Source organism: Tinamus guttatus, unplaced genomic scaffold (assembly GCF_059628265.1).
Source record: "Tinamus guttatus ecotype Peru unplaced genomic scaffold, ASM5962826v1 Tinamus_guttatus_pri_ptg000459l, whole genome shotgun sequence".
In the NCBI taxonomy this organism is placed as follows: domain Eukaryota; kingdom Metazoa; phylum Chordata; class Aves; order Tinamiformes; family Tinamidae; genus Tinamus; species Tinamus guttatus.
Genome location: NW_028288993.1, coordinates 10,441,335 through 10,455,586, shown reverse-complemented (window position 1 = coordinate 10,455,586; position 14,252 = coordinate 10,441,335). Strand labels below are relative to the sequence as shown.

Here is a 14,252-nt window from a genome sequence, read left to right as displayed (position 1 = left end):
TATGCTCCCCAGAGAATACTGGGGTCTTCCGAAGTACTACTTACAGGAATAACTTGCTTGTTTAACACTGAGAAACCTTAGCTCTTACACAAGAGTAATCTGAAACTTGGAGATGCTGTGTAGAATGCACAGCTATTTCATTGCCTTGCCTCCTTAATATTTCTATGTATCATCATCACTTAATTCATGATAAGACGCTGCCATCCTTATTTGCTGCCCTTAAGAGGAAAGGCTTGAAGCTTCATATAAACTGTACACTCCAAAGTTGCTTTTCAAAAATAGCTTTCATAAACTGTAGTAAGGCTTGTTAAGCACTTCTTTTCATTGTGAAACTTGAACTTTTGTCTCCAATATGTCTGTGGTGAAATTTAAAGTAAACTCCTGTGGGTTTTTTTTTGTGTGATTTGTTTTGTGTTAACTAAAGGCTAAGGGCGTATATGAAAAAGTTGGTGAAGCGACAGAGACGGCACTTACCTGTCTGGTTGAGAAAATGAATGTGTTTGACACCGACTTGAAAGGACTTTCTAGAATTGAACGTGCAAATGCTTGCAACTCGGTCAGTGTTCTTTTTATTTGGAATTTATTGAGGCAGCAGTTATGGTGTATATATAGTCTCAATGTACTGTTATGCTGTTGTTTCTTCATCAGGTGATAAAACAACTTATGAAGAAAGAGTTCACTCTGGAGTTCTCAAGAGACAGGAAATCAATGTCTGTCTACTGCACACCGAACAAACCAAGCCGCACATCCATGAGCAAGATGTTTGTTAAGGTAAGATGCACGTGTGAGAAGTGCAGTTATGAAATGGCTGCCCAGGCAAAGCTAACTGCAGCTTAAGGATGGATTATGTGAGCAAATACGGTATGATAGAAAGTGGTTTTTAAAACTTAGGCGATTTTTTGTCTTTGCAGGGTGCCCCTGAAGGTGTGATTGACAGATGTACGCATGTCCGTGTTGGAAATGCTAAGATACCTTTAACATCAGGAATTAAGCAGAAAATAATGTCTGTTATTAGAGAGTGGGGAACTGGCAGAGACACACTGCGCTGCTTGGCTCTAGCAACCCATGACAACCCACCCAGAAAAGAAGAAATGAATCTTGAGGACTCCTCGAACTTCATCACTTATGAAGTTAGTTTGATAAAAACTCCCTTTATCACTTCCCCCCCATCCCAAACTAGGGAACAGTGACTCCTTATGTTTGATCCTTTCTTGAGGAGCTTGTCATTGAGAATTTTTTGTCTCGGGTCATATCACCTTAACTGTTTTTAGAGACTGACCCTGAAAAATTAAAGTTGCATTGTAATCTCAGCTTTAATGGTTTCTAATTTAACACTGCTCAACTGCAAGACTTTGGGGATTTTGTGATGAAATGTAACTGTCGGTCTGTACTCTGAAGGTCAAGCTTGCTTCCCCTCCTCCATACTGCCAGCTGCAAAAACTCTGCCCATGATTATCTTCTCAGCTACTCTGTAATTTTCCAATGAGATCTTTATCGAGGATTTAGAGGAGGGAAATGACAATAGTTACATGGGAATTTTGGCGTTGTACGCTGTGCTCCTGGCACTGACTTGGGGAAAAGGGGAGAGGACTTGATTATTTGCAGGTTGAACTGCAAGGCTGATGACTAGATTACCTGTTAACTAGTAAAACAAGCTTATTTGATGGAAGAGAAACTTGGAAATAGATTATTCCATTTCAGAGTGTGGTCACACCATGGGAATTGGCATCCAGGTGCAGAGTGTAGAACCCCTGAATATTGTGGGAGAAGGGGAAAAGAAATGCTGTTGTGCAAGACTTGCACTTAGCATGCAAGTAGTACGATTATTTCATTAGTTTCAGATTAAAAACTACTGAATTTTGTGCTAAAACTGTTCTTTCTTGTTTCAGACCAACTTGACCTTTGTTGGTTGCGTGGGTATGCTGGATCCTCCAAGAATTGAAGTAGCTTCATCTATAAAGCTGTGTAAACAAGCTGGCATTAGAGTTATCATGATTACTGGTGATAATAAAGGCACAGCAGTAGCCATTTGCCGTCGGATTGGTATCTTTGTGGAAGACGAAGATGTTTCTACAAAAGCCTTTACTGGTCGTGAATTTGATGAGCTCTCACTAGCTGCCCAGAGAGATGCCTGCCACCATGCCCGCTGCTTTGCCCGTGTAGAGCCTTCCCACAAGTCTAAAATTGTCGAGTTTCTTCAGTCTTTTGATGAGATCACAGCTATGGTGAGTTACTGAACTTTTACTTGCTAAAAGACAGGCATTGTGCTTGAGAGCAAATTATGCCATGTCAGACAAATATCTCACTCCAGCAACACATTACTTCTGCTTTCCCCCAGTGTAAAACTCCTGTCAAGTCCTGCATATAAGAGTTCATATTTGTCTTTTCAACTTCATATTCTTGTTTTAGACTGGTGATGGTGTCAATGATGCTCCTGCACTGAAGAAAGCAGAAATTGGAATTGCTATGGGGTCTGGTACTGCAGTGGCTAAAACTGCTTCTGAAATGGTTTTAGCAGATGATAATTTCTCAACTATTGTAGCTGCTGTGGAAGAAGGACGCGCAATTTATAACAACATGAAACAATTCATCCGTTACCTGATCTCCTCCAACGTTGGAGAAGTTGTTTGGTAGGTTTAAGACAGTCTTTTCCTTGTGCTAGAGTAGTGATGATGGATTTTTTTTTTAATTTAAAATATTTCTCACTAAAACTGGAAAGACAAGTTCTCTGAGTGATTATTCATTCTGCTTGCATAGAAGCTCACATACGTGTAGCCTTAGTAGTATTTAAAGGAGAATTTTAGTGTATTGCAACAGAATAGAAAATTATGTGCAATGTGATTCTCCCTTAGTAGGTGGCAAGATGATTATAATTGGTTTTATCTTTTGAGATATAAAAAGATTTAGATGCACAAGAATAATTGGTTGGTGGGTTTTCTTATAGCATCTTCTTGACTGCTGCTCTGGGTTTTCCTGAAGCTCTAATTCCTGTCCAACTGTTATGGGTAAACCTTGTGACGGATGGTCTCCCTGCTACTGCTCTGGGCTTTAATCCTCCTGATCTTGATATCATGAATAAGCCTCCCCGCAACCCCAAAGAGCCATTGATCAGTGGATGGCTCTTCTTCCGTTACCTAGCTATTGGATGTAAGTATCAATAGCTTTTTTATTTATTTATTAAGCGAGTTTAGGGCATGTAGACTTTTTTTTTGAGATCTTTGAAACTAATTTGTCTGATCTCCTTGTGGGTTTGTGTCTTCAACAGCACATCTATTTCTAACTTTAAACTGGTATTCCCCTTGTACTTGAAATTGAGTCTACTGCCTCTTCCCATTTGACCCATTCCAGGCTGAAATACTTTTTTCAGTGCAGAACTGAGTATAGGACTGCAATCTTAGCTTGTCCATGTGCCAATCCTCAGGAGAGGCTGAGAAAGACGAGCGCACACTGGGATGAGGAAGAAGAACCAAGACCTGCTGTTAATGTGTGCATTGAGCTCATATGTAGAACTATTCTTAATCTGTCATTTTTATTTACGCTCAAGCAGAAAAGCACTATAGGATAGTTGGTGTGATCAGCAAAATAACCTTTGAAGAATAAAGGTGTTAATGTAAAGCTAGGATAACTATCTACAGTGACATAGTCTTCATACCAGAAGTTGTCACCTAAATTTTCCAGCTGCCTTTATAGCCTTTATACTTAACAGGAAGTAAACAATGTTAATGTGGGTACAGACACATTGGGCTCCAGGGAAAAACAAAAATTGCGTGGTGATTACCTGGAGTGAAATCCCTGTTTGCCTTATGCTTCAGTCTCCTTAACAAGACAGTATTCTACTGGTTATTTAAGTTGCAGTTGTTGGAGGAGGCTTTTTGCACTGGCAATAGACAAGTGAAAATCTGTTTTACAGTACTTGGAGTTTGGTAGAAGCTCAAGTGTGGCTAGTGGGATCTCTTCTTGCATAGAGTTCACAACACTGAAAAAAATACTTTTGTTTTTTTTTTTTTTTTTTAAGGTTATGTTGGAGCTGCTACAGTGGGTGCTGCTGCTTGGTGGTTTATCGCTGCTGATGGTGGTCCAAGAGTTACATTTTATCAGCTGGTATTTCTGTTGTTTTTTTGTTTGTTTCTTTCTTTCTTTCTTTTTTTTTTTTTTTTTTTTTTAAATACTCATTTTATATTTGTTACTTAATGTTGCTATTTTTCAAACTAGTTAAAGTAAAATTTAGTCATGAGTGTTTAATATTAAAGTTCAGAGAAGGAATACCTGAGATTTTAAGTAATTTGAAGAACTTAGGGATGTCATTTATAGAAGTTTTCGTACATGTCATCTAGAGAAGTTTTTATACTTCTGCTGATAGAAGTTTAAAAACACTGTTTTATATAAGCTATATTCACAAGTTTTGTTCTTGTAAAACTATTTGCCTCATAATTGCCTATTTAATACTTTACAAGTCATGGAAGTGATGAGGTTACATTACTCTGTTCTAGAGCCATTTTCTGCAGTGCAAAGAGGACAACCCGGACTTTTCTGGTGTCGACTGTGTAGTTTTTGAGTCTCCATATCCAATGACAATGGCTCTTTCTGTTCTTGTCACTATAGAGATGTGCAATGCTCTCAACAGGTTAGTATCTCCAAGTTGGAAATCGGGGCTTCTGCTTACTTTATCTAAAATTACAGCTTTTTTTGCAGGTTAATTCTTAGTTTATGGATGGCTCAACTAATGAATGATGATGTTTCTTTTCCAAATCCTGGTAGTGCAAACAAAATTACTCTCCTAGATAACTTTTGATCTCTTATCATTAGGTTTTTTTTTTTTTTTTTTTTTTCCTAAGTATGCCAGTTCACTCTGGTATTTTATTAAGCATAAGCAACTGAAATATTTTCCATCGTTTTTAATTTGATCCTCATCAATCAGATTATATCCCTGTTATGTTGGTATAAAGTGATATCAAGGAGAACTAAAATAAGAATATTGAAGACATGGAAAATAGTTTTCTTGCCCTAGGGGAATGTGGATTCAGCCAGTTAATACTAGATTATAAATGGAAACTACTAAATAGCACAATGTCAAGGGTATTTTTCCTCAAATAACTTGGAGGTCGATTAATTTAAAAACAAATAAATGTTGAATATGAGTGTATGTGGTGGCCCTGCATAGATAATGTTCTACATCTGAAAGTCAGGTTCCCACATTTCATGCAGAATAGCCCAAAAGCAGATTGAGTGTGTAGAGAAGCACTGTAAAGAGTGAGCTTTAACAAGGTGCAGGTACGTGGTCCTCTGTATATCCAGACTAAAAGTAAAATTCAAGGGAAATGTGGGGCACTGGGGCCTCAGACACTGATACACTAGGACAGCTAGACTGGGTTAAGAATGGGAAGAATACACCAAATCTCTCATAAATAAATGAGACTGGCATGAACTGTGGTTCCTTTGCTAAGCAGAGCTTAAAGGTGGTGAATACAACCTGTTTAAAACCCTTCTTGGCATCTTCCTTTCATGACTAGGATAACTGTGATTTACCATGCTGCCTTTCTTTGCAGTTAGTTTTCTGGTTTATTTAATTCTCTATTAATCTTACAAGTATGATGTTTCTGTTGCAGTTTATCAGAAAATCAGTCCTTAATGAGGATGCCCCCATGGGAAAATATCTGGCTGGTGGGAGCCATTTGCTTGTCCATGTCACTCCACTTCCTTATCCTTTATGTGGAACCGCTGCCAGTAAGTGCATGTATTTTATACCCATCTCTAAACTTAAAGACAGAGCAAAAACTTGTTGGAGCTTCAGGCAAGGGATGGAAGAGGGGGAAAAAAAAGTAACACTTGGCTCTTCTTTCAGATTATCTTCCAGATCACACCTCTGAATGTGACACAGTGGCTGATGGTGTTGAAAATCTCACTACCTGTCATTCTGCTGGACGAAACACTTAAATATGTGGCCCGTAACTACCTGGAACCTGGTAAAGATAGTGTGCGGCCTGCCACCAAACCATGTTCTTTGTCAGCATGCACCGAAGGAGTTTCCTGGCCGTTTGTGTTCATTACTATGCCCCTGGTTATCTGGCTTTACAGCACAGACACTAACTTTAGTGATATGTTCTGGTCTTGACTGACATGGCGACAGTTTTACATTCAAAGAAAAAGTTTAACTTAATCAATTTTTTTATTGTTTAGAGCAACTGTCTATTTCTGCTGAATTTTCACATGAACATATTTGCCGGTGATGGAGGTTTCATACTCTAGATTTTGTTTTTTGCTTTTTTTCTGACTTCAGTGGGGGCAATATATTCCTCTTTTATACACAGTTAAAGTGTCCATTGACATGTACAGAGAACTAACACTATTTTATGCAAATATTTTTTTGTAGATGAAAAGCATGTACAGTGTTCTGTTCAATAGTCTATTCATCTTGTAAAAAAAAAAAAAAAATTTTTTTGAGCCAGCGGACACTATCAAACTAAATTGGCAGCAGATTTTAGGGAATGAATGTGTGTTGTCTAAAACTAAAAAAAGCATGTAACTGTTTGTCTTCTGCATGATCATCCAAACTTAATTTGTCATACAGTCAGGTTTTACTCATAAGCTGAAGTTTCTGCACTGGGTAGAGAGTAGTGCTACCTCGGTCAGGATTTCTTCTCGGTTTGCCCCTCTTCCTGCTCCCTCTGGTTCTTGACTGTCCTTGTTTACACCAGTTTCTGTATGAGGTATGCCTAATCCTGCTCGTGCAGAAAATACCATTCCAGGTGCAGCCTGCTGGGTTCTTCCATACTCTCAACATGCATAGTTTTTTTTTTTTAAAGATTATTTATTTAAGTGTCTATTGTATTTTATTGTAACAGACCTTGTTTTGCCAGTGTTGCCCATTATGCAGGGATAGGGAGAGCTACTTCAGTCTACTTAAATCAAAAACAAGCCTTTTTAACCAACACAACCTATTTGAATTCCAAAAGAGGGTTTAAGTTTTAATACCTTATTTACATGCCTCAGATACCTTTTTTTCTTTTCTTTTCTTTTCTTTTTTTTCTTTTTCTTTTCTTTTCCCCCTTAAGATCAAAACTTTTGTAATCAGACCTGGAAAAATACCTTGCACTGCATTTTTTGCGATTGGATTTCCTACACTTAGGGCACTAATGATCAGTTGTATACATGGAGTTACTCTGCTGGCCTGTTGTTAGCCTGACTTGAAGTAACAAGCTCGTGTGTGTGTTTTGTAAAATCTGTAAATAGCACATGACCAAATTGAACATATTGTATAGAACTATTTTTATTTTAATGTGGCACTAACCACCTTCATTATTATGATAAATGTTAAAGCATGTTTTCAAATTCAGTCCTGTATCAACAATGTGTAAGTCATTAACAGTCCTAACTGTGGTGTTTTTCTCCAATGCCTTCCAACTTTCATCGACTAAAGTGAGTATTTTTCTTCCATTTCACCATGCCAGTGGTGACTTGCTGTAAAATAGCATATGCTGTATACATGTCAAAGAATAAATAGTAATTTCCTTCATTCCCATGCTGTGTTTTGTCAAACTCTGCTGTGCTACATTATTATCACCACTTTAGACTCTCTGTTTTGTGGTGTGAAGAAATTACTGATTCTGAAGGTAAAATGCTTGCTATTATTATAGTGTATTTTAAGTCATTCTTTATAGCACTCTGGAGCTTTAGTGCCCTAAGATCTCACAGTTTTCAGTCTTAAGTTTGAGATAAAATTGGACCAAGATGTAACTTAAGACAGTGACAGCTGTTTATGTAAATGTCTGGTATCTAAACCATTCTGGTACTGGTGGTCAGGTGTTGATTTATTCCTTTTTTTTTCCCCTGCTTTGAACTGTGGGATGCCTCTCTGAGCAGACTGCCTTTCTCTGATGTGTTCTGGTATCTGCTTTGCTCAAAATGCATGTGCTCCTTTGGGCAAAGCAACCTACTGGTTCCAGTGAATGGAAACGCTTTGTATAGTAGTCATATGAAAACACAAAAGAACAGGCTTGGCTTAACAAGGCTAGTCCTTGTAAAATTGTACGGGAGTCAGTATGTCTTATCCCGCATTGACTCTAAATCTGCTTTTAATAACCAGATTCCAAAGGCTTTTTGATTCCTCATAGCGGAAAATGATAGTTAAGTGGTATGTTCTGCTGGTGTCAGTTGGAATTCAGTGAGCACAGATAATTCTCTAGGTTTCAAGCTTTTAAATATAGGTGCTAACCTCAAAATACACTAGCTCTATTTGAAATTCTACTATGTGGCAAACGCTCTGTATTTATTTAGATACTTCACTGGCAAAGTTGGCGTTTAGTTGATCTGTTTGTCAATGCTGAAGTGACTCAGAGTAGCTGGACTTAATGATGTGATGCATGTTGCAGAACTATAGGCATTTAGTTCCTGCTGAATGCCCCATTTAGCCTGAAGAACCTTCTTTGCCAAACCAGAGGTTTTATAGACCATAAAACCCATGGCCTGCATCAGTCTGATGCTACATCAGTAATAAATAAGCAGTATGAGACTGTTTCTTGAAATGAAACGAGTATGTCGTAGGATTTAGGATTCCCCAGGAACAAAATGAGTACAAGTGCATTATTACCACTTGGTGGATTTGAATATGAGAGCCAGTTCTGTGTGCGCCAACTTTGTGGTCAAACCTTTCTAGGATGGTGGCTGCTACTCAGTCTCAGAGCAGCAGTTCTGAGTATTCCTTTAGACTGTTTACGTCACCATGCAAATTGCAGGATCTGCCCAGCACACTCGGATCTACATGTTGAAGATAAATCATGCAATTTTAAGTGCAAATGGTTTTAAGTACTGACATCTGAGAGCTTGCTTGCCTAAGACTTCTTAGAGTACTGCATTAGGGTGTTCTCTTTCATTAAGTTTTAACTTTCAAAGTTAGATGACCGGGTATGTGGAGTGGTATCCTTACCTGCTGCTTCTGTAACTTCAAGAGCCTGGTCTTAAAGAATGCTCCTCAGGAGCCCAAGAAATCAGATATGTAGACGTTACTTTTTTCCTTATATTTCTACGAGTCTTGCTGTCCACATTTTTTGTGTTCAATTGGACCAAAAGTCCTGTATGACCAGTACTTACTGTCGCTCTACCTCAAGTACTTCTGTTTTTCCAAATATTGCCACTACAAGATAAATGTCAATTGAATGTGTTCTGGACTGGCCAAATGTTGAGACCTGCCAGCAGCTTCCTGCGGGGTCAGTCCAGCAACGTGTCCCCAGACAGCTGGGAGCTCTTGTTCCCGGAGCTGGAGCGCCGAGGATCCAGCCTCGGGCTGTGGGAGGCTGCTCGAGGGCACCGCTGTTGCCCAAATAGCAAGCAGGCTTCTTAAACTAGAAATACAGTGCAAGACTGGGCAGGCACTGTTAACCCATGCTTTCCTTAACTAAAATGCTTATTTTGAATTTGTAAATGCTACCCCTTTTTTAGCTATTGGTACTATCTAGAGAAGTCATAAAGAGATGACTTTTCAATCTAAACTTCTTTGCCAATCTTGAAGTTGAAGCTCTCACTTAGCAATTTTTATCTTCCCTACATAGTTGTTCTCCAGCTTCCCCACAGTACCAGAGTTGGCTGGAGATAAAAATGAAACTTGCAGAAAGGAACTTCCAGCTGCTTACGGGAGGGAAATGAGTAGATACTACAATACATTCACTCAGAGGAATCTAATGTGTTTGTCCTATGGACATAATAACACCAGCACTTACTAAATAGCAGCAACTCAAAGCTAACCAGATTCATCTGCTACACTCATTTCTTAGAAAATAAGTCTTTTGTTTCCTTTTGCTGTCATTTCAGTGAGCTTTTCTATCTGCTCTTTTCTGGATTCATTAGTAGTCTTAACATCCTGCTACTTAAGCTCTAGGGAGAGAGGAAAATGAGATTGATATCAGCTGTGTGAGCTGTTCTCATGGAAAACAGTGAGTTTTGGTCTGACAGCAGGGTCCTCCTGAACTAACTGCTCTGGGGGCTGGTCCAAATCGGAGCAAAGAAATGGTCAGGCAATTGCAGTCAGAAACATTTAGACAAGGGCTTCTATCTTCCCAGTGCCCTAGGCCCTCTCTTCTCTCAAATGTGATCAAGTCAAAGTAGCATTGTAAGATGCACAACAAGCTGCTCTTGCCTGCATCCAGGCTCTTGAAAGTAGTTCATAATGATTTAAAATAATACTTTGGGAAACAGAGTATGAAAGATGCTGCAAAAAAACCCACATAGCATTCTGTCAAAGTGCTGCAAGGCTAATGTTTGTAAGGAAATGGTTGTGGAGAAGGCTAATGGTAAGAAAATGAGTTTTTAATCTGATGATAAAATGCAGTACAGCAGTCCTGTCACTGTTCCAAGAGCACAGCTGATGCATAGACTAAATGGTAAACAGCTTAAACAGGAAAGATGGTTGAATTTGCCGAGATGAAGGGAGGTAAAACTGATAAAGTTGTCTGTCTCTTGCACCTGTCTTGTTTACTTTTTTGCACTTCTAACCATTAATTGTTTCCCTAATCTCTGCTAATTACATCTTTAATTACATTAATATTATGCATTCTCAAATCCTAGCAGGAGAGCCTAAATTTATAGTGTTGAAGCAGTGTTGTGAAGAGCCAACACCAAGTTCTAGGCAATTGGAGTACACTGTTCTCTCCTAAACGCAAGGCTAACCTTATGCTGCAGTAATAGTTTTACCGTGTTGTACTCTCCCCTTTGCCTATGCATTAATCTGTGTAGTTTAATGACGTCTTCAAAGCTTTCCTATTGCTTCCCAGAATGAGCTGCATAACTTGGAAAAGGGGACATTTTTAGGTCACTTTAGGGCCAAATTCACAATATACTGCCTTGGTTAGAAAAAGCTTTTAAGTGTAGCGCAAACTTTGTGGTAAAGTAAAAATTAAAATTAAGATTTGTCCATTGCCACTATCTAAACTTACATTAGTTTTTTCCTAGCTGTGGAGTTTCATAGGAAATGCTGGCATTGCTGATCTTAGAGAGCTCTGCTGAGACTTCATTCAGAGCGGTTTAGGCTTCAAAAATAAAGTAACCTGAGAGTGTCCCTTCAATGACAGAACAGTCGGTTATCAAACTTAACATTCTTTCTTCTGTCACTGTTGTTCTTAGTCTTGCTTTTATAATGATACTTAGCATTCATCCTTTCATTAACTGATGCCTTTTCTTTCTTTCCTTTTCAGCAATACTGGAGTAATCGCTTCCTAAACAATTTTGCAGAAATGTAAGGTTGTTTTGTTGCGTGCATGTGTTTTTAGCAACACATCTACCAAAACTTCTGCATGTATCATGTATAAAAGTTCTTTGCTTTCCCTAAAACAAAACTCATTGTGTTCTCTGTGGAAGAAATGTGTGGTACCATTAGGACTTCATTATACAGATGTACAGATGTGCAATATAGCTTGCGGAATTGGGAACTCTCTCCAGAGAAGTTTGGTTTCTTTGCTGCATGGAGAAGAGTTTATCCTTGAACAAGAATTGCGGAGCTGTCAGCCAATTTTCCATATTTCTGTATGTAAAATGTCAAGTTTATAAAATGTACAATATTGAAATAATGCATGCCTTCAGTTGTAGACAAATCTTTCTCTGTATTGTATCATCCAAACATACTTCTATATTACAGCTTATGTACAATGCTATCCTATTTATAAAATTCATTGAAAAAAATTACAAATGTTGAATGTTAAACTGTAAACCTCCAGTTCATAACTTCAGATTTTTTATCATGTGTGCAAATCAATCTATTTTGCACTGTAATGTAACTTATTTAAATTTAAGGCAGTAAGACAGATGTTGGTGCAATACAAAATGTTGTGATGCATTTATCTAAAACGCAACAACCAACTTAGCCAGTTGCCACAACTGCATGTGTGACCTTTAGAAGCTGTAAATAAGATCGATTGTCTCTTTACATGCTGACAGTAACAAGCATCACACCTAGTTTCATTTGTATCGGGTAAATAAATTTATTCTACAATACGTACTTTGCGTGTTATTTTATGCACTTTGTTTTCTGCAGGTACATATGTACATTCTTCAAGGCTATCTTATATTAAGGCCAGGATGACACTTAACTAGCACCAAGAGCATTGCAATCTTTCCTACTAGAACTATGCAGATGCCAGCTGCTCTTCCGGCAGTATTGACCTCCTCGCTGGTGTGACTTTGTTTTCCCTTTTTCTTTTTATCTATTTTTTCCCTCTGTCCAGGGGCGTGTGTGTGTGTTTAAGGGACACTGTCAAGTACTTTGATCACTCAATTTTTTTTTAATGCTTCATTGTTTGTAAAATCCCTCTGAGAAACTTAAAATAAACATTTTTTCCCAACTACATCTTTATTTTTTTGTCCTCTTTTCTAAATTGTTGCAGCCTTACATACCTGCAGTCTCCTCCTTGGTTCAGAGGCAAAAAGGTTAACAATTATATTCGCTATGAAGTGCATGCTGTAAGTGCTGTTGATCAAAATGCCTCTTATTCCACCATCATGTACTCTCCAGCAGTGCAGCTCTAGCAGTGAGTTCGTGGAGGAAGAGTCCTCGTTCAATGTTGCCAGACAGGAACACTGCAAACATGAAAGCTAAGTTCTCCTCCAGCATCATCACGTAACCATCTGCTCCTAAACTGACTTTAGTTTGGACTAAGATGAGGGCTGCTGCAAGGAGACCTCCGAATATGCGACTTCAGCCCCTGTTTCGAACAAACTTTACATTAAATGTAATGCCTTTCAACTTAAGCTCCCAGTTTACTCCACTGCTGGTAAATGCTGTTACCCAAATTAGGTGAAGCACTGGAGAGGCTTTGAACCAGCATGAAGCTTAAAAACACTGCAGTAAAATTCCATCATTTCTGCTTTCCTTCACGATGCTAGAGAGCTGAGGCTACGTTAATACATAGGATTGAGAGATTTTCCTGCTGCTGCTTCCTACTATGGTAGTGTTGGAGGCAAGTGGAGCTCGGCTCTAGCCTTGGGGCTGCAGCTGTCAGAGCTGAGTTCAGCACTCAGCTTTTATCTACAACTGCAATTTTCCTCCACCTTATTTATAGCCTCTTCAGCATGCACAAATAGCACTGTCACCAAATAATCTCCCAGGCTGTCCCATCACTGACAGGACTGCCAGCTCCAGCCGTCAGCATCAAGGCTCCTGTGTGGCTTCACAGAATCATTTGTTAGAAACACGTCGGTAGAAAGTGCCGCGTGGACACGTCGATGAAACCTGGGGAAAACGAGAGAAAATGAGACTGACACATTGCTCACAAGTACGTGCTCCAAGGCAGCACTGTGAAAGTTACTCCTCTGGTGCTCGCTTTTCTATTTAGATAAATACTTTGTCAACAACAACAGCATCTCAGAGATGAGGGAGCACAGGGAAACGTCCGTAGCTTGCAGGCTGTGCTGCCATTAGAGCAAGTCAAGCTTCAGCATTTCTGCTCTTGGACCCTGTTGCAGACCAACTGCTTAACTTTTAAACATTTTTTTAATCGTTATCTGCAAGCTTAACTAATAATTAGGCACCCAAAGAAATAACCAGCTGTTCTTTTGGAAGAGCCACACGCCGCGTAATGAGAGCAGCTCAGAGGGCTGCTGGGTGCTCAGTGCAACTGTGTGGCAAGAGATGTTATAGATAAACAGCTTCATCCGCCCTCCACCTTCCTCACTGCAAAGCCCCAGCTCTGGAGCCCTCCAAAACAGGCTTGATCGGCCCCTCATGGAGGAAACAAACTGTCCTGTAGAGCCAGAACTTCCAATAGGCACCACAGGTTAGAGAGCTGCAGATGACGGAGACCTGCAGCTGCACCCAGAGCCTCTGCCGCTTCCATGGGGCACCACCCGCCAGTTTAATATTCGCAGCATCGGGAGATTAAGGAGGGCAGCTGAGGGGCAGGAATGTTCCTGTCACATGCACACGTTTCACCAGGACATCTGGGGGTCATCTGTGTCCCTCCAAAGTCAGCGCATGGCTCTGAGCGACGTCAGCCTCCAACAAATGCTCCATGCGTCCCGTTCAGCCCTCCTTGGCAGCAGAGCAGCTACTGCAGTAAATTACAAGAAAGTTCTGAAATAACAGAAGCCCCAAATGTGCCGAGCCCAGGCTGCTACAAACCCACTGCCATTTAGACAGGCGGCAGAGTCCCTTTTCCCTACAAAGGCATGCGGCAAAGGCTGCTTATTCCTGTGCTGAGATAACATCTGAGGCGGCGGCGGAGCGGCCCCCAGCGCAGGCGCTCGTGACGGTCACCCAGCTCCAGCGCGCA

At 39.8% G+C, this 14,252-nt stretch overlaps 1 protein-coding gene across 2 annotated transcripts in view; it reads left to right on the top strand.

Moving 5' to 3' along the window:
- Positions 1–11,979, top strand: part of ATP2A2 (ATPase sarcoplasmic/endoplasmic reticulum Ca2+ transporting 2) — a 40,617-nt gene extending 28,638 nt beyond the window's left edge. Inside the window, exons 11-21 of one of the 2 annotated variants that reach the window (XM_088532549.1) lie at positions 425–556; positions 649–771; positions 912–1,130; positions 1,890–2,225; positions 2,410–2,630; positions 2,945–3,147; positions 4,016–4,101; positions 4,491–4,624; positions 5,607–5,724; positions 5,843–5,963; positions 11,184–11,979. In XM_088532549.1, the coding sequence (XP_088388675.1) occupies positions 425–556; positions 649–771; positions 912–1,130; positions 1,890–2,225; positions 2,410–2,630; positions 2,945–3,147; positions 4,016–4,101; positions 4,491–4,624; positions 5,607–5,724; positions 5,843–5,963; positions 11,184–11,197 (1,707 nt within the window). In that variant the 3' untranslated portion in view covers positions 11,198–11,979. Of the gene's footprint in view, positions 1–424; positions 557–648; positions 772–911; positions 1,131–1,889; positions 2,226–2,409; positions 2,631–2,944; positions 3,148–4,015; positions 4,102–4,490; positions 4,625–5,606; positions 5,725–5,842; positions 7,417–11,183 lie in introns of both variants that reach the window. The other variant, XM_088532548.1, reaches the window with a different exon arrangement.
- Positions 11,980–14,252: the final 2,273 nt, after the last annotated feature.